This window comes from Balearica regulorum, chromosome 5 (assembly GCF_011004875.1).
Source record: "Balearica regulorum gibbericeps isolate bBalReg1 chromosome 5, bBalReg1.pri, whole genome shotgun sequence".
In the NCBI taxonomy this organism is placed as follows: Eukaryota; Metazoa; Chordata; class Aves; order Gruiformes; family Gruidae; genus Balearica; species Balearica regulorum.
Window position 1 is genome coordinate 11,430,602 of NC_046188.1, and position 23,831 is coordinate 11,454,432.

General features: G+C 37.7%; 1 protein-coding gene across 8 annotated transcripts in view; it reads left to right on the top strand.

Moving 5' to 3' along the window:
• The window catches only part of PPP1R13B (protein phosphatase 1 regulatory subunit 13B), a 71,647-nt gene continuing 47,816 nt past the window's right edge, over positions 1 to 23,831 (top strand). For 3 of the 8 annotated variants that reach the window (XM_075753451.1, XM_075753455.1, XM_075753452.1), the window contains exon 1: positions 288 to 579. In XM_075753451.1, coding sequence (XP_075609566.1) covers positions 571 to 579 — 9 coding nt within the window. In that variant the 5' untranslated portion in view covers positions 288 to 570. Of the gene's footprint in view, positions 580 to 14,339; positions 14,610 to 23,831 lie in introns of those variants that run through there. The other 5 variants (XM_075753448.1, XM_075753450.1, XM_075753454.1 and 2 more) reach the window with 3 other exon arrangements.

The following is a 23,831-nucleotide window of genomic DNA, read 5'->3' on the forward strand; positions in this document are numbered from 1 at the left end:
GGGGGCAGGGCAGCGCAGCACCAAGGGGAGAAGGAGGAGGAGACCGCGCCCTGAGCGGGGCCGCGGGTAGAACCGGCGAGACGGGGCCCACACGAAACACGGAGATGGGGGCGTCACGGCGGGTCTGTACGGGAAACCACCACCGGCCTCGGCGGCGAGAAGAGAACGCCGCTCCCGGCCGCGGTCACGTGGAGCGCGGAAGCGCGCACACGCACACCTCCCACCGCCCCGCCCCCAGCTCTTCCCGCCTCGGCCAATGAGGCCGCGACGGCGGTTAACCCCTGGCTGGGCTGGGCGGTGCGGCGCGGAGCAGGAAGAGCCGAGAGAAGGAGGCAGGGAGGCCGCCGCGCTGAGGAGGAGGGAGGGAGGAAGGGAGGGGGGAGTTGGGAGTCTGGCCGCCGCCTTCGCCTCTTCCTTCCGCTCGCTGTGAGGAGCGACGCGCGCGGGAGGCACCTGTCACAGCCGCCAGGGTGAGCGCGGCGTCCTCCACGGTGAGAGGCGGCGGCAGAAGAGGCCCGACACGGCACGGCGGCAGCCTCGGCAGGGCTGGCTGGGGGACGGGCTGTGGAGATGATGCCGGTGAGTGAGAAAGGGTTGAGTTCGCGTCGTCGCCTTCCTGGCCTGGCGCCGCTCTGCCGGACGGTGGGACGCCTTTTCCTGCGGGGCTGGCGGCGGCGGATGGAGTGCGCGGCGCCGCCGTCGTCCCTGCCTGTGCCCCGGCCAGCGGGGCAGAGGGCGACGGTGCTGCGGGGACGCCGTCAGGCTCCCTGGAGGGGGTGGGGCCGCCGGTCACCACCGTCCCTGGCTTCTAGCGGGGGGACACGACCCACTCCCGCTCCTCCCTTTAGTGAGGGGCTGCGCTCTCCCTCCGCCGGCCGAGTCGCTCTCGGCGTCGCACCGGCTGTGACAGGTCGAGGGCCGCGTCCCCCCGGGCTCTGCCCTCGCGTCTGCCTGACAGGGCTCCTTCCCCGCCCCCCGGCGCTCTCTGGCGCCCGCGGCAGTTTCGGCCGGGGGCAGGGGGGAGCGCAGGTTTCACCCTCCGGGTATCGGCCGGCGGGAGGACCGGCTGCTGGTCGCCGAGGCCCGCTGTGACGCGTGGGTGGGTTTTCTGTGTTTGTGTGAGTGGGTGTGCGTGGGGAGTATGTTTGTTTTGGTTTTTTCTTCCAAACACCGATTCTTCGCTGCCCGGGTGCGGGGAAGGGTTAACCAGTCCCGGGGCAGGCGGCTCCGGCCCTTTGGCCGGTTGTCAGGTGAGTGCAGGCGGCGGCTTCATTTCAGCTTTGCCACCTCTGAGGGAAAGGCGGTATCCCTCCTCAGTTTCTACCACCTCTTCTGCGAAACCGTCGTTTATTTATTGAAGATAAAACCTTTCATTTCCCGCAAACAACCTTCATTGTCTTCTGTGACAGAATCTCTCCCTGTTTCCTTCCCCTCTCTCTCCCTCCCCCTTTCGCTGTGAGCTGATGCAGTGGTCAGAAGAGAGTTGTTCTTGATGACTGTTCGTTTTATGACAAGATCCTCTTGAGACCGAGTAATAAACAATTAAATTATTTTTGTTCATTTCTCTCAAACTGATTTCAAATGTGGGTTTATAAGCTACTCCATATAAGGGAGTATCTCCCCTGGCTTCTCTAATTCCAATATAAATGAGCTTTTTATTTACAGTTCCTCTGCAGTGTTTGCAACCGAAGCACTGCAGCAGAATGCTTTTTGGTGAGAATATTAAAGACATCTTTTACAAAATTTCATTGCTCTAACTTTGTTTCACAACTGAGAGGAGGAAATAAATAGCTCAAATTAGATGTAAAATTTCAGATTGAAGAGTAAAGGTGGTGTTTAAGAAACGGGTATTATGACAGGCTTTTTCATTCCCAACTGTTAGGTACCAACATTTTCTATTGATACTGTATAACAATTTCAGTGCACTAGGCACACTGGAAACCAGCAGTAAAGTTCATTGAGTTACAAGCTTGTTTCATAAGCATATGGATGGTAGCTTGTAAAATCAAACCCAGGGTGACCATCAGCTTTTTCAGCTTCCATTGCAACTTGGGTTATGCTTTACATTCATAAAATTGTTATTGAAAACCTAGCACACCAATGACAGGCTAAGTCAGAACAAATGTATTTACTTCCCATTACTAACCCGCATGTGGGTTTCAGGCTAACGTCACAACTTCCGTAGTGCAGTGATTGACTTTTTATAAAAAGGGTGGGTTTTTTTTTACCTATTTGAGTGTTTCTGCCAGTGTCTCATGTTACCTCTGTGGTTGTTTAAGTGTAGCAGTTGTTTGTGCTTATTGGAAGAGGTTATAAGATTCAGACTTTTTATTATGTTTTTGAAACATACTTCAAAGCATTTTTAATACTGATGGCTGAATTTTAATAAAACCAAATTACCTTGCTACAATGGTAGTAATGTTGCAGATTATAGCTCACTGAGTCTGAATCCTAAAATAAGAAATATTTTACTTTTCTGAAGAGCTTTTAGATGCTGTTATGGACAGTCTATCATAAGGTAGTCAGGAATATGTGTATGTAAATGGACACTGTGACAGCACCTTTAGTCTTCCAGTTTCTCATCCCAGCTCTTTCATTTCTGGACTGCAAGAATGAAAAAACCAACCCCATTTACTGGAATAGTCAACATATAACATGAGAATAACGTGAACATCTGGGTGTAGAACTGGACCAAATGTTTGGGGTTTTTTTTTTTTTTTTACTTAAGATTTTGTGTTCTGAAAAGGGAAAAACTAATGATCTAACTTGTTAGATGATGGAATTCCTTAAAGTCATATTCGTATAAGCTTTTTTCCCTCCCTGATCCTGTTTGTGTTTGGTGTTGGGTTTTGGGTTTTTTTAATAATTAATAAACGTATAAAATAGCAAGAGGAGATACTTTAATACTACTAGACTTGAACTTTTCTAACAAGTGGGTATCACTACAGATTTGTGTCAACAAATTAATATGAAATGTTATGAAACCTTTCTAGTTTCTTATGACTTGCATATATCAAATTTGAAGTAATTGATTGAGACCAATTTTGGATCAGTAATTTTTCTACATTCTGTACAACCATTTTTAAGAATGATCTGAAGCATAGAAAATTGAATGATCTGTTTTTCTTCTTATCTTGTGTTTTGTCAGTGATGACTTTTCCCCCCCCCCCCCCCCCCACATGGGGAACAGGGTTACTTCTGAGGGGTTTTATCAGTTCTGATTTCTTTTGTGACCAGGATACATCCTTCTCTGTTCTTTGGCATCCTTTCCATGTACGTTCATATTGTTTATTCTGCTTTGTTTTTAAAAAAAATCCCAGATATCTATATTCTTGGTCCTGAACACAGTTGGGCTTCAGGAAGTAATAATGATGTGGGCTGCACTTTTGTCACTTGTTTTTTTGCTTTGCTGACAAGGCACATCCATTATAAACTCTTTCACTGCCTTCAAGACATAAGGGCTATGTGTGTGATGAGCTTATGACACTACACTGAGTATCACCTCTACCAAGGAACTTGCTAGAAGAGTTTCTATGAGTATGACTTGAATATAATGATGTTTTTTTTCACTGAAGAAAGGTTAATATTTATTGTATTCTTAGAATAAAATGTGCAACTATGTCGTATCCTTTCAAACAGGAAATCTTTTGGGTTAAAACAGCCACAGTTGTATTTTTGCAAAAATATTGTGGATGTAGCTCCTCTTTCAGCCACGTAATCTATAACCTGTTTGGAAGAGCCTAATTATCTCTGCCTTCCCCCTACCCCCCACCCCTTTTTTTTTCTCTTTCTTTTGTTCTGCCCCAGTAGGATTTTTTTGTTGGGACTTTAGATCTGTTTTTGAAAAAGTGTTGGAAATTTTTCCTTAAAGAATGCAATTAATGCTTTTTATTCTTGGATTGTAGTTCTAGAGTTGCCTCTGCTGACAAGTATTAGGCATATTCCTTGGACACTAGGGTGCAGACAAGAAAAAGCCACTTATGAGGAGCACTGTTTTCCTTCTTAAGAAGAGATAAGGAAGAAAGAACCGCTACAGCTGAGAAGTATAGAACACTTACTATTTCTTACCTAAATTTTGAATATCATTGTTTTACAGCATATGTGAGGTAACAGTTGTATGCCTTTTGCATGATATATGTCGAGTCTCTACACCATCAATAAAGTGGTAGGAGAGGTGATGGTGGATGTTGTGTCAGAAAAAAAAGAAAAAAAAAAAAGGTGGTGGACCTAATCTCTTAGGAGGAATTGTTAGTATTGCATGTTCCCCTGGCACCAATTGCTGCAGAGCTTTTCTGCTTTTGTCTTTAACATAATTGGGATAAACGAATATTGGTGAGGTCGCAGCCAGCGTTCACATTTTTGAAGCATCTAGGAGGAACCTCGTGAGACTTTGTGTGAGGCTTAGAGTCAAAGACTTGTTGGACACATCTGTTTTTATGTGTAGGATTGGGTGGTCGTGTTTGTTGTTTTAACAGAAGTGAAAAGTTTAGAGAGTGTTCAGTGATTTTTTTTTTTTTTTTTTTGGTCTAGTTAATTTTGTGTGACACTGCCAGTCTTCTCCAAAGATGACCATATTTTTTGTTAGACTAGACAATATACAAGTGGATCTCGAGTATTACAGTGTGCATTCATATCTTGCTACATGTGTTCCTGACCTATGAAGACAGATAACATGACTGATAAAACACAAACCAAAGATGCATTATCTGCAGTAGTTATTTTTGAATTAAGCTATCTTCCAGGTGAATTGAGAAAAAGAGCTTTTTGTTGTGTTTTTTGTTATTTGGTTGGTGGTTTGGTTTTTGGGTTTTTTTTTTCAAATGAGTACACACTTGTCGTGTATTCAGTCTAAAACCTGTCCCAAAAAGTCCAAAGTGGGCATTGCTTAGTCCTAATTTAAAACCAAAATATTTTTAAATCAGTGTACACTGTTCTCTTCCCTTAGGAAGGTCACTAACAATATAATTCTATGTTGTGAAAGTCTAAAGAAAGATGTGTCACTTTAATACGCTTAATAGTAGGAGGTTTTGGTGATGTTGAGATAAAATATATCGCAGTTAATTCAGAGCTGTATAGTTATCAGCAATACTGATATCATCCTTGTTTGCTGAATAAATCTGAAGTGACTGTAGAGAATAATTTGCAAGTTTATCAGCCACTATTAATGAAGTTAGTTATTGCAGCAAAGCTTAAAGGTCATTTTGTGGGTTTTTTGGACCATGTCACTGGTTTTTTTAGGATGATGGAATATGGCCTATTCTGTGGTAAAAATAAGTTCATCAGCTTCACCATCTCAATGAAAAGTACTATTCATAGGCTACTCTGTTAATGGAATATTTAAATATGTTTAATATACACATGTGGATTCTAATGAAACATACGAGAAAATTGAGGGAAAAGATACTCTCTATTAATTTCTCTTCATAGATTAACATAGATGAGATTGTTGCCCGCTGTAGTCTTTAGAGAGAATAGGTAGTTATTGGACAACAAAATTCCATTCCACTGGATTGAGTTATGTTAATCTAACAAATTCCAGTTTGATGTGTAATATAGTCCTTTTTACCATATTATAAAAAAAATTCTAGCTTATTGTGTTGTTTTTCTTAAGATCACATACAGCTGTGGAACAGCCTCCATTATGCTAAGAGTTGTCCATATGGAGAATAAAGACAGTACCTTTTTTTTGAAGAATTTGCAGTCTAATGCTTGGTACTAAAATCAAAGCTTGCATTTATTATCTTTTTAAACATTCAGTGGTTTTTAGATCTATTTTTTTGTGCTTAAAAGCTGGAGGCAGCTTCAGAAATAAAAAATAATTGTTGAGAATGGAGGTTTGAAGAAGCAAACAAATTATTGCCTAATCGGCAGGGGGGAGAAGGTGTCTTGCTCCCTCTCCATCATGACTCACTGTTGGAATTTACAAGTCTTATATGATTGTCTAAATTAAAAGCTTAATATTACCATACATTAATTACTAGCACAGGATAGCTCAAAATACTTCAACTCTAACTAAATATACTAGCCGGGATAGAGGAGATTCATTCTTGGGCTTGTGTCAGACCCCAGCAAAGCAAGATTTTATTTTGTTTTTCTTAAATTGGAAAATGATACTTTTTAGGTGACTTCAAATATCTTTAAAATCTTTCTTCACTTCTTTTATGAACTGCTTTTCCATCAGTCTTGAATCTTGGGTCTCACTGATTCTTAAACTATAAGATTTTAAAGTAAATAAATATTATAAAATATTAATTTTAATACTTTAGGTTGGTACGCTTTTCTGGTAGTTTGGAAATCTGTCATTAGAATCAATTAAACTTGGAAGCATGTAATAATCTCTAGTGAATCAGGCAATATATCTGTGGAATGTATTCAATGTTTTGAGCTTCTGAAAGTGATTTTTTTATGACAGACAATAACAGAATTACATTGTGCAATAACAGACACCATCCTTCAGAAGTAGATTTCTGTGTCAAAACCAACAGTGCTACCAAGAGGACAAAGCATAAATTCTATAACAACTCAAAGGACAAGCAAGAATATGAACTGCTTAGTTGAGGAAAAGAATTGTTTTGAACATAAATTTTCAGTGACTTTACCTAGATTTTAGGTCACTCTATCCATTTTCTTAAATCGTGTTTAGAAGCTAGTACATGTAATCTTGCTCGTATCGGAGAGCGCAGGTTTATCGTTGTGGTGCAGTAGGATGTTGGAGCACCTGAATTCCTTTCAGGCCTGAGGTTTCACAATAGGGACGAGCTGGGTTAACCATTTCCTGTGGCCGGTGGAAGAGGCTGTTTCCTCTTCCTTGCTGCTCATTCCCACCAATTGCTTTGGACCGCACTGTGCTTGTCTGAGTAAACTGATCCAGGTCACTAAAAATGTGAAAAACAGTTGTATCCAAAGAACGCTGAAGAGATATATGTACGCACATATATATGTATATTTTCCCAGGCTAGTGCATTAAATCAGCTTACGTTGTGACTATTGTATTGTCTGTGTTGGTAGAGGAGGGAGCAGATTGCTTGGCTGAGATTGGTAACAAAGAAGGGGATAGGGAAGTGGAATCTCTCCCTTTCAGTATTTTTGTATATTCAGTTTAGTTTATTGTGGAGCTGTACACGAGGCAATATATTTTGAATTTTGTTCTCTAGGTATTTAGCAGGTGAGTGGAACAGTGAGATGAAACTAAAGCTCTCTGCAGTGCAGTTAACATTGTTACTTCAGAGATAAGTTATGGTTTCACCAGTTTTCACATCTTTATTGGATATCCAGTAACATTTTGCATTTTCCCTGAAACAGGAGAAAGTAAGGGATATTGGTTTTTTGGTAAAATGTGTGGTCTTTGAGGACATCTTGAGAAACAAATATGAAGTTGGGACCAAAAAAGGAAAAACAATAAAACTTAAGTGGCAGTTGCTAGTCTGCTGCCATTTTTTCCCCTCACGCTTTGCAGTATTGCATTCCTTCTGATTGCTGCCCATTATTTTCTTATCCTCTAAGATTCATAGTGTATTTCAGCCTAGTTCTTCAGTAGTGGAAGTACAATTAAGATTTTTTTTTTTTGTTTCCAATTCATTGCTTTTCTTAGCTGCAGAATTCTATTTATGTGTGAGGAGACTGTAGCTGTAAAACGAATATTTTATTTAAGGAATTCCAACTTCAGCAGGAAGCAATCTAATCTCAACTTGCATGTGTTGCAGACGCTCTATTTCACCTATGTATCCTTATGTCTACTTTAAGTTTGACAAATGGATTTCAGCTTTCACATGACTAAACTATAAATTGAGAATGGGGGAAACTGAGGCTTCAGTTTTGTGCAGGTGAAGTTGATGTAACTGCAGGGGCTGCTGTAGTCCTGCCTCCCTGCTCCCCCCTCTCTTCTGTTAGCTCTGGTATTTCTCTGATTCTGTGCTGAGCTGTTTCAGTATGTGAACTCAGCAGGAAGTTGTTTGCCCTTTTTTTTTTCTTTTCTTCTTCTTTCCCCAGGATGCTTTTCTGCCAGCTGAACACACTGAAACTAGCTTGGTGCAGTGTCAGATAAGCACTGAAACCAGCACAAGAAAGGGGAGAAATGTGTGGATTGCAGGAAGGATGTAATCAGTTTTATCAGTTTAGGTTGTTCGCATTTTTCAGCCTGAAACAGCTCCATGGTGGTGAATGAATATGGTTAAATATATCTAGGTGATTTTGGTATGTAATCCGTGTCTCAAGTGGCAAAGAAGAGTAACTTCCCTGCTCTCTGAAATCAAAACAAGAAAACAGTGCAGTGCCCAAGGTCTTTGCCGGACTGATCTAGGAGAATTTCTCCAATCCCAAATCCTGTGGGTTGACCTCATGCACATAAGCACAATGCATTGGCTAGCCTCTGAATTAATTGTGTGTTCTACTGTCCTGGGAGCCCATTTTTGGTACTTTGAGACCAGCAAACCTCATTCTCCTAAAAACCAGAATGTATCTGTCCAGACCTGCTAGGGTGAATAGCTGAGAATTGTTGAGAGTTAGTGTTAGATGAAAAAAGCAGTAGACAGGGCTGCATTGTTAATATGTAGAGAAAAGTATTGCCTACATTGCTCCCTAATAATTAAAGGAAAAGAAATAGGGTGGTTTGAGACTAGCAAAGTTTACCATAGCCATTAATTACAGGTTTATCTGCATATAAATATTTTTTTTAATTTCTCAAAGCAGCTGGGTTAAGTCTTAGTTTAGAATAACAGGTACAGTTTAAGTTGAGGAGATATACTTTGAATGCATGTTTGCATCAAAAAATCCTTTTCTAATCCTGTTTCCTAATGCAATTTGTCTAATTTATCATTCAAGACAGTGCTGCACCTGTTGGCATTCTCATTCCTGTTCTGGAGATGATTCAATTTCTTTTTTTCCTACCTCCTCCTCCCCCTATGCTTACTATTAAAAAAAAAAAAAAGGGGGGGGGGGCTTCAGAAAGTGTATCTGGCTATCTTTTAAAATCTTAGCCAGTGTGTTGGTCAAAACCTAACCTGAACCTATCCTGTCTAGCCAAAGGTACAGATTTTCAAATTACTTAAATTCAAAACATTGATTGTCAGTTGATGTTTGTAAAATGGTTGGCAGGCTGTTAGTATTTTTTAGAGAGAAGAATGTGGTAGCCAGAGCATATACTGTGTGATGATATGGGCAGCATTAGTATCTCTAATAAGTTTGAACAGTTCAACTAGTGATTACTTGCCTGAAACTAAGTTAACCACTGACAGCTTAGCTAACTTATATTTTGGGCATCTGAGAAAGTACTAGCATCTGTGAACTGACAGCCATTTCTTACAAATCCTATAAGATAATTTTTATAGTACATGGATATGTTAGAGACTTAGCTTAGTCAAATATATACTTAGTCAAACAGGGTTCTTAAAGTTACTATTTGGATACATCGACAGAGAAGTGGTTAGATTTTCCTGCTGTGTATTTAAAAACAGCAAGATCTTGAAAGTGAAATTTTGGATGATTCTGCACGCTAACGAATGGGTTAATTACTGTTCAGGCTCCAAACAGTTAGACTGTATGTACACTTTGGGAGATTATTGAATTCTTGAACCAGTGTCTTATAAAAATAAACTATGAAACTCGTCTCTGTATGCAGCTACATCTCTGCATGCAGTTCTGAATGTCTCAGTGTGCCTGATGCTTAATTTCCTTACGTACTGCTTTATTGTCCCAAGTTACCTACATTTCTGAAAACTTTAGCAGCAAGTCTGAATCATGTACTTCGGAGAGTGGAAAAAAGTTCCATAATGGTTGACCTCCTTTACACTTCTAAATTATATCAGGATCAATGCAATTATTGTAAAACCATATCACATGAATTGGTCTATTCTAGCCTATGTCTCTTGAAAGTCTTTTCAGTCCTTTTTCTGACTAGATTCTTGGTGTACTAACAGTGCAGTATATTTACTATTTTATTGTCGTTTATCACCACTTCAGCAAGAGCTTGTTGGGTATGGGAATATGCTATAAAAATCCAAGCTTTACATTGAAACAAATCAGTTTCACGTCTGTTGCTTGCAGTGCCTCTCCTGCCAAATTCCTGACTGCAGCACTTTATTTTTACTTTTTTTTTTTTCTTTTCCCCCAGATGCTGGAGAGCAGTAGTATTTGTTTTTGTAGCACTGATAGAAGGTAAAGTGGTGAAGGAGATTTATATCAGTTTAAACAGTGAATTATAAACTGCTCTGTTTACCACAGTGTGATTTTTGGCATCTAACTCAAATACTTACATTAGAATAATTTAATTTATGTATCAACTACTGTGCTTTTGCTCATTTTTAGCTAAACATCAGGAACTTTTGAATTTGATTCACATTTACCAACCTCGAGTACTTTGATACCCTTTTTATAGTGCATTTTTTGTATTTATGGTACAAAATTATGGTCTGGAAAAACACTTTAAGGGACATAAGACACACTGACTCAGAGGATTTACTCTACAGTGATTCTGATATGATAGTTTTGTGTTTCTGGGTGTTTTATAACATTCAACCTAACAAATCTTTGTGATTTGCGTCTTCAATGCGTTACTGGATTACACCCATTTACTGCTGCTCCCTTCCTCCAGTCATCTGAAGCTACCAAATACTGCTCAGTTGACTCTCTGAATTATGAAGAACTGAGAAGCATTGGCAGAAAATTACAAGTAAGCTTGATCTGGAGTGGGCATGTAGTTACCTGTATCTTTTTGGAGGCAGGAAAAAGCTTTTGGTCAGCTTTTTCTTATTATCTTACAAATGATACAGGAATTTGTCAAGCAATGAGGTCTCAACAGACTCTTTTTTTTCCAGTGCTCAGGGATAAGAGTGTTCTGATTGTGTCTGAATTTCTTCATTAATCCTGTTGTCTTCCTTTCCCCACCTGAAGTGGGGACCTAAGTCATTCAGTCATCCTTCTTGTTTTGTTCAGTAGTGTAGTATTCCTGTGAGAAAAGATGTCTTGAATTATGTGAAAGAATGCAAAAATATGAATGTTTTCATGTAACTATATATAGTTTTATGCATTAGTGTCTGTAGTCATACTGGAATAAACAGTTTGATATGCTGGGGACCTAGGGATGCTACTGTGTTTCTGACATCACTTGGGGAGCAGTTGGTAAAATCCCTTCCATACACGTACCCCCACCTCGCCCCCGGCAAAGAGCATGCTAAGCACAATTTCTTTTGAATGCGTATGTTTGAATGTATGTATTTGATGGGTTTAAATCAAATTCTTTTTCACTTATATTTTCTTTACCCTTTGATGGGAAAAAAGAAACACACTCACTACAAATCATACTCTGCATCGGTCATTGAGCATACAGTTGTTAGTGTAATAGAACATCACGTGTTTTACATGTTATTCACCTCAATAAAATAGATTTAAGAAATACATAACCTTAGCTGTCAGTTTACCTAAGTGGTAACTAAACCTAGATATCTGTCTCATTAAGTATTATTAATTTACAATGGCCTGTGGAAAAACCTGATGTTGTAGTTGGTGGGTGGTTGGTTGTTTTTTGATTTTTTTTTTGTTGTTGTTGTTGTTTGGTTATTTTTTTTTTTAACTTCTGCCAGTATGATCTGTGGGGTTTTGATTTGATCCTACTGGAGAAACTGAAAAAGAATGTATAGAAAGCAAATAAGCACTTTTTTTTTTTTAAATCTTTATCTTGTATGCAAATTCTAATAAGTTAGTTTTCATCTGGAAGTAATCTTACAGTGTCAGTTTAAATTAATTTTCCATGAATGTGGAAAAAGCTTAGCTTAGAGGGCCTCTGTGCAATTGTGCACGTTTTTATTTATTTTTAACATGCTTAATTACATTGTACATCTGCATATTAGGTATTTATAATACAGCTTATATAGCAGGAAGAAAGAAGTGAAAATAGTGAGAGGGTAAGGTAGGGTGGCAAAGTGGAACAAAAGTTATTAAAACAACTAAACTTTAATGTAAAGTTAGTGATGCCCTGCATGCAGTGTTGTGTTTTATTCCTTTTGAACTCTTGCTTTTCTTTATACCTATCCATTACTTCTCTGTGTATTCTTAGTTGCTCACATCCACCAATTCTAATCTATAGCCTTATGTTAAGTAATTTTCCATTTTGTGTAGGTATTTGATGTAAAGTTGTGTACATTTTAGGGAATTACAAATTCAGTTTTACTTTATATTCTTTTTCCTACATCATTCCATGTGATTTTCAGAGGTCGTGAGTGTCTTTGTGTTAAAATGTTTTAGTAGGATCATAGACTGCAGGTACTTTCCTTCTGGGTGATTTACATAATCTGCAGATATATATTTTTGCTGAATATGAGCTTTGTCACACAGGGAACGTCCTCTTAGATCTTACATGGTTTTTACATTTAATGTAGGATCATAACTCATGTCTATGGAATACTGCTTGTACCTCACCTCTTTCATTTAGAACATTCAAAACATCTTTACGTTTTTTTGGAGGAAAATCCCCTTGTTTCTTTAATTTAGGGTTTTGAGGCTGTTAATACATTAAGCAACCATAGGTTGTGGTATCCTTGTCTCCCTACATATATCCTAGACTTATATTTACCTACCTAACAGTAACAGTTATAAATCAGTTAGCCAAATAACTGCATAGGATCAGATACTCAATATGGAGACGATACATCTATGGACTACATGAGAAAAAGTAAGGAGCTACACTGTGCTTGTATTGGTTTTATTATTTATCTGATTTAACAAACTGCACACAGGTGTTTTCAGTTATTTCAGAAGGGAGGATGACAGGATAAAAGGGGACTTCAGTGACATATATGTATATTTTAGTTCATATTCTTCTGAAAGAACCCAGTTATCTAATAGAGATGGCAGGCTTTAGAGTTAGACCATCCCATATACTTCTGGTCTGCATGTGTACGTCATGCCTTTCTATTGCAAGTAAGGCTTATAAGTTTGGGGGATTTGTTTGGAAGAATTCAGCCAGTAGCCATAGATGGAAGAGTGGTACAATATGTGTTAATTTAGGCCCAGATTTTTCTCTCAAATATTTATTCATGTGATACAGTTTGTTTTTCTGACAGACAAAGATACAATCTGGTTTTGGAGGACAACCAGATTAGATTTTTCCATGCTTCCAAAAGCAAAACAACCCTTCCCTTTTAAGAAATATCCTCCACTTTCTCATCTATTTAAAATGTTCTCAGTTACTAACAGGTTAATTTTCTTAAGTTGCAGCATTTTATAAATCTGAAATGATTCTACCAATTATATTTTCAATAAACCTCTCGACGTGATACATGTTTGCTGAGGAGGAAGGAATACTGCATGGGATCAGAATGTTTTTGTTACCATCAAAATGCTTTAAGGGAGGACAGTACTATTTCTGAATGTTGGAGCAGGCTAAATACAGTATCTTACTAACTTTTTCTTCTCTGCCGCTGCTTGTAGAGAAGGGTAATGTAACAATTCTGTGGATCACATACGCAGCTGAGAACCTCTTTTCTCTTCCTGCAGTTAATATGTAAGGTGCTACACAGAAAACGTAGCTCATAGCTCTGTTTTAAGAAGTGGGTTCAAATTCTGTTGGTCTTTCATAGTATCGGTTGGATTTCTTTGTTTTGTTTTTTCTTTTTTCTTTTTTTTTTTTTTAACATCCTTGGGTCACTTGCTCACTCTTTCTCTCCGTTTTCTCTATTAGGGGAATGGATCAGGCTAGAGAATATGCTTTGGTCCTGCAATTGTAGAGTAAGAGCTGAATGCACTGTTGGTGCCATCTCTCTGTTCCCCATTTTGGATCCTGTATAGCGTTGACAGGAATGATGATAAACATTTGCTGTCCCTTGACATGAAGAGGCAATCAGAAACATAGTTCACTGTTTTATATTCTCTGCTGCTTGAATTACGTCCAGCAAGAAGACAGACTTTGCCAAGAATGGGGTAGTGCTTGAACTATTGTATTTTTAGGCATAAATACATGGTGGATTTGTTGTTGTTTGTTTTGTTTTGAAGCTGGTTGGTCTTTGTAAAAGATTTTCCTGATTTAAGAAAATGTGTCATGGAAATGTCTTTTGATAGTTGTTAGGATCATTTGCTCTTGGAACTTCTGGTCCATATCATTGCCCCCTTCAACAGGAAAATCACTTCTGGCTCTTTTGAGACAGTCAGAGCCTTATATGTAAATTTAACATGAATCTTACTGTTTGTCATTATAATAATAGCAAACAAACATTACTATTGCACAACGAGAGGAGAGCAGAACTCCGCTACTGCAACCTTGCCTAATTAGGTGAAACTTGATCTAGCCTATCTTGTTCCTGTCACAGCTGTGGCCTGTCTTGTTTCTTTAGAACATCTTATCACTGCTCGTCATTACTGCTTGAATTCATATGCCAGTAGACCAAAAATACTCCATTTAAGTAGTTTTTCACTGTAGTTCTTGCACAGAAACTGTTCTTAGGTTTTAGCTCTGCACAATATTGTTATATTCACTACTATTTACAACTGTCCACATGAAGAATATTTTAAGGATGGTTCTTCAGAATATTATAAAAACATCAAAAGAGAAATCTTGGCTACCAGAAAAGACTGGACTTAACTCTAAAAACTGGACAAAGGACAGAATTATAAAAAAGAAGGTGGGATTACTTTGTTTTTTGTTTATTTGTGGTAAAATTAAGCATTTTGAGATTTCTTTTGTAAAACTGAACAGCGTATATTTATAATAGGTTAGAGTGTGTGTATGTGGGATTTTTACTTGAAGATCAGAGATTATTGCCTTATATGGGTTTCTTCTGTATATGAAATGTCTACAATTTTTAATTTTACCTTGCATAAGTTATTTGATTTTTAAAATTATTATTATTTATTGGTTTTGATTCAGCCAAAGTGGAGATGTGAGTGTAAAACAGAGCAGCTTTTTCATTTTTAAACCTGCCATTTAAAAAACTAAAGAAATGCACTGGAAAGACTTATTTTCTGTTATGTCCAATTTCCACTTCAATGGAAGGAAAACTCGGCAGATTGCCTGTTGAATCCCAAAGGATATATTCACTTTTCACTTTTTGTATTTTTTGTAAATTTGAATGGCTGGTATTCCCTGAAAGCAATACACTAAACAATCAGTATTTTGTTAATACTTTCCGCTCAGTGGGAGAAGGCTGTGGCAGTCCCTTCTTGTTTTGCTCTGTTGAAAATAAAAGGAAAGAGTAGTGCTGATTCCAGTTGCAACATTACATATGGGTGTGTGTTTGTAGATTTCCTTGTTGTAAAATGAAAAAGTGCTGTTTGGTGCTGCAAATCACCTTTAGTAATTGACAAAAAGCACAATGTCCTTAGTAAAAATACTGTGTTAGTTGTTTTGTGGGTTTGCCTGTGTTTGTTTTGTTTTGTTGAAAAGTTGTACATGAAAAGACACAAACATCTGTCTTTGTATCCTGTACTTTTTTGATGAGATTATTTTCAGCTCAGTAGGTAGGTCAGGCTTTTCTGGAATTTAGTGGATTTTGGATGACTTTGCTGTAGCTGTTGACAAGGTCGAACAAAGACTGTAGAAACATTAGCACCTCCCTTTTCTTAGCCTTGGCCAAAATATTTTTAATAATTTGAGAACACTCAGCTCTGTGATACAGAGTCTGTGGGACACTTTTGTTGCATGTGGATTTTGAAGACTAAGTTGTCTTTCAGGAAAATTAACCCAAAGCCTCATGCTTAACCCTGCTCTTCAGCTTTGCCTTGTGTTGTCAGAATAAGCTTTCTTTCAAAGGAAATTACGGTACTGCTAATCTCAATATGCAAAAACCTTGAATAGGACTTCTCCCCTACCCAGTAAAAGTAAAATACTAAATTTTAGGGGGTTTTAATCTATCATTTAGTTCTTGAGGCTTTGAGGGGGTGTCCTGTTTTGTAGGGTTTGGTGGTTTAGGGGGTTTTGTGTGTGTGGTGTATGGTTTTTTGGTTTGTGTCTGTGTGTGATTTTTTTTTTTAACCTTTCCTTTTGGTGAATATGACTCTTCCCCCCCCCCCCCCCCCCCAACTGGAAAGCTGAGATTCTTATGTAATAAAATGATCTCTGAAGCTGAGTCATCTTGGATTCATTTAGTTTTGTCTTTAATTTATTGCCAGTTCACCTGAGTTTATTGCAAATTTCACAGTACTAACGTTGTGTTGTTCTTCAGCAACATGTCTTCCATAATGATTTGGAAAGTAAAATATTTAATTGTATTGTTTACCGTATTACTCGTATCTCAGCAGCTGATGAAATGGGCAGTTAATATTTTAGGACTGTTGTTTCAAGCTTGTCATGCATTTGATGCATGATGTGCTGGTTACCGTGACAGATATGAAAAGATTTAGACCTCTGAACGTTAGCGCTAAGTTGTTTCTGATCTTGTACAATGAGCTGCAGTTGTGCCACAGTGATTCCTCCCTCCTTTTCCCTGGGGGCTGTGGGGCCACACCTGACCCTGTACTGGGGGTTCCCCCTTAACTCTCTGAACCATTTGGTTTAGAGGACCCTGAGTTGGAGATGTGAAGAATAGTAGAAATATGGACGTCATGTTTATATTTAATCAAAATAGAGCTGTCAGAGTTTATGGACAAATGAACTCTAAGGGAAGATGACTGCACCAATGTAGCTATTGTTTTGATACGGAGTCTTGCTGTCCCCTGAACTTCTGACTTTTCGTGCGTATTACTAGTGTTCCATGGATTTGCAAATGCAACATCTGATGCAGTTTTCTAAAAAGAGTTTGGCAAGAATCCATTATTTAAGGAATTCTCATATTAATAGGCTTAAACAATTAGTAAAATACTTAGTTATAGCAAGCATATTTGCTAGTTTCTTAAATAGATTAGCAATTTCTTTTTTTATTTAATAATCAGCACAAAATTGCTATGCCTACTGATTTGTAGTGTTTTTTTCAAGGTGCTTTAGATAAATCTTGTTGAAATTAGGCAGGCAGTACTAGATGAGGTTTGTCATCCTGAGATTCACAGACAAAATATATTCTAAAAGATAAAAAAGAGTATCCTTAATGAAGCCAGCAAATGTCAGAAAAACTCTGGGACTTCTTCAGAACTGCTTGATTTGAAGATCAGTCTTCTGTTCTTGGTTGATAGATGGCAAAGAGTCGTTTGTGATAGTCCTATAACAAATCAGCATACTAATTTGCAAGGTGAGAATACTTTTGTGTATTGCATTCTCATGAACCTTGTTAAGGGGTTTAGGAAATCCAGCATCAATTGATTAAAGCAGAGAGTCTTTCAAGAAGAGTCTCCAACTTCCTTCTTTTAATAATAGTTGTATATATCATGAATATGGTCCATGGTCTTTTAAACAGTAGAACAAAACAAAATTCCAGAGCCTTGTTCAGGAAAGAATAAAAATATCTCCATTTGTAATGTATGTTGCCTAATGGAGAAATGTGCTCAGCAAGAACTCGTCGGTACCCCTAGAATTATCCCTACGTTCTGAAGTCTTTTACATGGTAACTAGTGTCTTGATAGTCCTTTGGTAGAATTATTTGCATCAAGGAGCAACAACAAGATCTCTTGCTGTTTCTCCAGATGTAGCAATTTAGGAATCAAGCCAACAGATAATACGATGCAGGGATGTTGAACTCCTCCTGTAGCAAGTGCCAAGGTACATTTTCTACTAGAAAACATCACAAGAGGCACGTTTTATAGATTTCTCTAACTTTAGGCTGTGTTCTTTTAGTTAATGACATTAAATATTGCACTTGGACAATTTCCTTTTAAATTAATAGTTTTAATTGTAATGCAACCTCTTTTATGCTTTTAACTTACCCCTTTTCAGTTATACCCATTTTCTCTTCTGTAGCCCCATGTTTACTGCCCATCTTTTAATTTATTTAAATCTCGGTTCCTGCTTGCTTTTAACAGAACCATCTGAATCTAAAAGAAGACATTCCACTGTTGTGACAAACAACAAACAGCTTCTATAAAGATAATATCTGGAGAGCTGGCAGTGGTTTAGTACCATGGATTGACTGTGACTTCTAACATAACAAAGTATAGTTTAATATCTGATATAGGATTACAATATCTAAATTATCGTGTTACTTTTCTGTCTTAGGCAGATGCTAGAAACTTAACATTTGTTAGGTCAGTTGGTTTTTTTAGTCCTATTCATACGTTGCTCCTCACAGCCTGTAGAACACTCATTCGAGTCTGTGGGTTGCTTGTGTTGTTTATATAAGTGAACTTTTAGTTGCTATTGTTTTCATTAGGTATTGTTTTCCTAGAGCTCTGGAAGTCTTTCAATTAACTACTACAATACCTTTGATTTAATAATCTGTGGATCTATCTTGCTTAGTTGAATATATTTAAGTACATGATGATAGTTGCCGTTTCCTTCCTCTAGCAAAAATGTTGTCTTGTTTCTCTGCCGTATAAAAAGCCTGCCACTGAAAGAGTAAGAGGCTTCAAATTCCGGATCTACAATTGATGCTGTAGCTTGTTATCTTTCAGTAACAAAGAGCAAGAAAGTGTCATAAGTATCCCTTCAGCAAATAAATATCGAGTAGGTGTAGGTTTTTGAAGTAGTCTGAATCCTGTTGAGCACCTGCAGTCACATATGAAACATCATTTGCAGAAGAGAGCAAGGTCAACAGTCCTGAAAGTCCTGTGGGTTTTGACAGTTATTTCTGCTTATGCAGAAAAATGCTTTTGTGAGATAAGTATAGTTAAAACATTTAAGCAACATTAAATTTTAAGATTTGATCAAAATTGCAAATGTTATCCAAGAGTAATATTGTTGGAATTTTGAGTAACCTTGGAAATGCTTAAGTTTATCAATAGTGAAATCTATGGTTTTAATGTTTGTTGGTAGCCCATAGCTGAATGCTATAGATTTTTTGTGTCTGAGACTTGCTCCCAATTTTGTGAATTCTTTTGCAGGCCATATGGAGGGAGTTGGATTCAGATTTGAAAGTGTAGTAGGAAACATGATACTGGTTTCACAAGTCTGCATTTTGGCAGAAAACTTCACTCATTTTTTTTATTCTTTGCAAGCTGAAGCCTGTTGGTTGCACTACCTTTGTGAATTTTACTAATATAGTCAAAGGCATCACTGGACTTTAAATTTTGGCCTGAACTCAAAGTTTGTACAGCTTGGATGAGAGGAGGATGTGAGGAAATGTGTTGAGAAATATGGAAATTGAATGCAGTAATTTCTCACCCCATATATGGGTAAGAGGAAAAGATGTTAAAGGAAGGAAAGCTCCTGATGAAAAGCAGAGTAATCAATAATAAATTTGCTGTATGTCTTGATACTCTTCTTTGAAATAAGACTTGTAAATATATTGCAAGAAATTCTTCAACAGATCTATTTTAAAAAATAACAACTCTCAAGTAAATAATTATTGGAACAAAGCATGCTGGTGAATAACATGTTTATTTGATGGACTTTAAATGTTTCTTTTTAATATAGGGAAGTGAAATGTTTTAATCTTGTTACTGTTTTTCTGGGGTTTGCACTTAGTAATCAACATTCAGAGATTTATTTGGGATTTGTTCTGAAATCTCAACAGTATAAAGAAATACTCATGACATGAGTCAAGAATGTATCTTTAGATGGCTTTAATTAAAACAGTTTTGTCATTATAATTTCACAGTCTGGTTTCTTTTAAAATGTAATTGCTTAAAGCTTCATCTGATTAAGTCTATAATCTTAAAAAGGGACAGTGTTCATACTGCAAATAAAGTTAAAATTCTGTTTTACTGCTTGAAATATGCAACTGGAATTTTTACAGCTGTAGCTGATGCAAGATTTATGTAATGGCATGAATTCCAGGCAAGCAGACTTGCATGAGATAATTGATAATTTGTAACTTTGTTCTCTGACCATTCTACGTGCAGAGTTGTGCATGTTAGTATGTCTCATCACAAGGGATGATTTTTCAACTCTTCACATGTTGCTTGCATCTCATTCTGTAATTTTTCTAGTAACTGAAAACCTCAGTGTTAATCAAAGTTCATATTTGATTGATGGGGCTTTGACATTTCAGTAAGATACGGGTTTGGACATTTCAGTTAAAACTCTATTGTCGTAGCACCTTAAATATAGCAAGCTCCTGGGACTCCCAGGTCGACAAAATCAAGGATGAAAGTTATCAAAACTTCTTGGGAGGTGTTGAGGTCTCTACTGTGCAAGAGAGATTTACTTTTGATGAAGTCTTTTCTTTGCTGACTGTTCTTGTCTTGGAGTTGTAGGCACCGCTAAGTGCTGTGAAATGGCAAAGCACAAGATCATGAATGGATGTTTTGGAACTCTTTATTAGGGGAAAATGCAGATGGTGAGAAGATAATGGCTTCCAATTCCTGTGAAACAGAAGGAATGAAGTCGACATTTCTATCAGAAATGTGCTTTATACTTTAAGTTCATTGTGTGTTAGCCTTTTAATAATAAACATTTTGTGTATTTGAAATGTCTGATCACTCTTCTGCTGGAAAAGGGTTTTGGGGTTTTTTGTTGTTTCTTACTTTTACATAATGAAATGTCTAGGTTGGTTTAAAAAAAAAAAGCAAAGGAAAAAAATTTAGTAAGACTAAACAGCAGTGTGTGAATTTAGCCGTATTAAATATACAGTATATTCTTAACTCACAATCATATGCTTGATAATTCTTCGATTGGTAGAATTTATTATCACAAAAAGATGTTATCCACTATACCTTTAATATCAGGTAGGCATTCCTATATCTAGATTTGGGTAATGAGCAATGGATAGCACAAAGGGAAAAATTCATGGTTTTCATTTTCTTGGGATGTGATTTTTTTTTTTTCTTAACCTGTTGTTCACTGCTTGAATGATCTTCTAATCTTTCATAGATGTGATTTTTCTAAATTATTTTGTTGTTGTGGACATAAAATAGGTTATACACAGGAAAAGTAATAATCATCTGATCCATTTTTGCCATGAAACCTGGTTTTGAGTGGAAGTGTGGGGTTTAGTTAAAACCAAGTTGTATGTAAAGTAAAAAGCCAGCTGACTAACTTCCCATCTTCACCCCCAGAATTCACTATTTCTCTTTTTTTAGTTCAATATATGACTATTACTATAACAAAATAATCTCTGACTTGTTTTAAATTCTAGTGTTTCAGCATGTCCTGAGATAGTACATGCCTGCTTTCTGATAGCTTAAATAATTCAATTTTCTGCGAGTAGGGTATCAGGAGATATGTACTTATATGGACTGTGTTACTGTATTTACAAAATTTATTGTATCAGCTCTCCCAGTTAGTAAATTAACTTGGGCATAAGGCAGTGGTGGTGTGGTGGTACAATTTGTTTCTTCTCAAGCACCAGTGTTTCAGGTCTTGGTAGCATAAGATAATAGTTGAGTAAGATGTATTTCTTGTCTCCATGAAAATTGCGGTTAAAGAGGTTCTAATTAAATCTATACCTATTCTTTTAATTCGGGATATTAGCTGAAGATCAAAAAAGCTTTATTTTTTCAGTAAGATTGTAGAAAAATTGTGAGGAAAAGGCTTCATTCAGCAGTTGGAGTTTTAGCTTCTTAGGCTATTTCTTAACTGAAAAACAATGTGCTGAATCAGCTGCCATATTATGGTTTTATGGTGGGGGTCTAGTTTTATTCCAATGACAAGTAATTGCATTGTAATAAGAGAATGCAACTGAAGTTGCGAAACTCAAGTAGGGAAATCAAGGTGGTTTCTAGGATGGCCTGAACAAGCTTATATAGAACAAAGGACATCAGACTCTTTTGAAAGAGCATTTGTTTCTATATAGTAGTGAGTAAAGCATTTAATTGTGGTATTGTGAGATCTCTGCTGAGGTAGACAAGTTATGAATGCATCTCTGCTGCACAGCTCTTGGAATCTTGGTTTGGGATGAAGTATGAGATGAACTGGACAGAGAAGACTAAGTAGACAAAACAATATTTATCAGCCTGATTGGCAGCACTTTTCAGCATATTGACAGCTATCTTGTGTCTAATGTGTTTTGTGGTCAGAACAGCAAAGGAGGGTTTTCAAGGAAAATAATGAGGTTGCTTTTCAGCATGAAGATTGTCAACATTTCAGCTTCCTTAGCAAGAGATCAGGTCTAGAAAGATAAAACTGTGTCATCTCTATGGACGATGCCTATTGAAATTTTTGTAGGTAACATTATTCAGATGTAGAAAGAGATGAGGCAATAAGTGAGGATAAAAATCTTGTGGATTTAGCACTCTTTTCTACCTCCTTGAGAAACTGCAGGGATGATTGTGTCCTTTAGATTGACACAGGAAGAGGAGAATTGGGATGGGAACGGAGATAGAGGAGGCAACATACTAAGATGAACACTTACTTACAACTATTTGGCAAGCAACTGTTGGGCAGAGATTTGGGTAGTGTACTGATTCTGAGGCCCTCCTAGGAGGAGGTTATCTGTAAGCTGAGAAATGAGTGAGATGACAGAGTAGTTTTGAAGACAGGTTGTCATGTTTGATGTAGCTTCTCTGACACAGAAAAGACCTGAACTGTGAAGAGATATGCTAGAGGTTGGGAGGAAGTTAGAGAGATGAGAATTGATGAAAGTTGGACTAAAGCCATTGGTTTGGTAGAAGAGAGTAACAGGTAACATCCGTGTCTAGGTTGAGGAGGAGAGAAATGTAGGCTTTGGAGCTTGGTATTCTTTGTGTAAACAATACTCATGCTCATGAGTATTGGGTTGATCCTGTTGTGTGACATTGTGGCTGTGTATTAAAAGTTTTGAATGCGTGAATTGAGAGATTATCAAATAAATGCTACAATGCTTATGATCTCATTTTAAGGTACATGGGTTTTAACAAGATGGGATTTTACAGTTGTTCCTGTTTAGGAATCCATTTAAAATAAGAAATCAAAGGATTTATCAGTTCTCCTGTGTCCTAATCTTTGGCTAAGAATATTTTTTCATAAAGCTGATTTACTGCAGTGGGTGTACTGCGTATTTCATGTGTATGCTTCACTCATATTCTTCACTCAGCAGCAGATTTCCAGGCTGTATCAATGCTTCTTTGTATTTTATCACAATGAAATAGCTCTGTTTCTTATTCCACCCCTACTACAAATAGGGACAGCTATGACCGTGACTTGAAAATCTAATTAATACTGCAATATATTAATAATGTTCAATATTTTGAGTCTTCCTGTGTACGTTTCAGGACATCTGTTTCACAGCACAGTGTTTCAGTTCCTTTGGTGTTACTCAGACAACATGTTAAAAATAAATCCTTACTTAACGAAGTTTGCTTGAGGAGTAGTATGACAATAGTTGGCTACAGCACCTTGCTTTCTCATTAGTGAGATACGTTCCCCTGGGCTGTCTAGCAGATGATTTTATGAGTGGCACCTAGCTTTGGAGAAGACAGTACTGGTGCACTCTAAGCTGAGAGAAGAAAGTGGTGTGCTCAAGGTATGGCAAATTTTGGCCTGGTCTTGCAAAGGGGACTGTGAGTTTATATAGTGGTTGAGGTCTGAATTTATGGAGAATTGTCTGAGATGTATGGGATGACTCGCACCTCCAAGGCTTTGTCTGCAAAGTGCAGCCAGATAATCTTGAATACATGAAACAAGTTTTCTGGGCCAGTGTTATCTTTACAGCAATAAAAAATCAAAACTTGGAAAGCATGTAAAACCACATGATGTTAAGCCATTCTATTTATCTATTTCATAACAAGATAATAGGTCTTAAGACAAATGATAGAGAAGCAGTATGCATCATATTCTGTCTTCAGTAAAACCAGGGTCTCTTGGCATTCTCATAAAGTTTAGAAAACTTGGCTTTTGTTTTGAAATTACTGTGACGTGTTATGGTCAAACTGTATTTAGAATACTGATATTAATAATTCTCTGT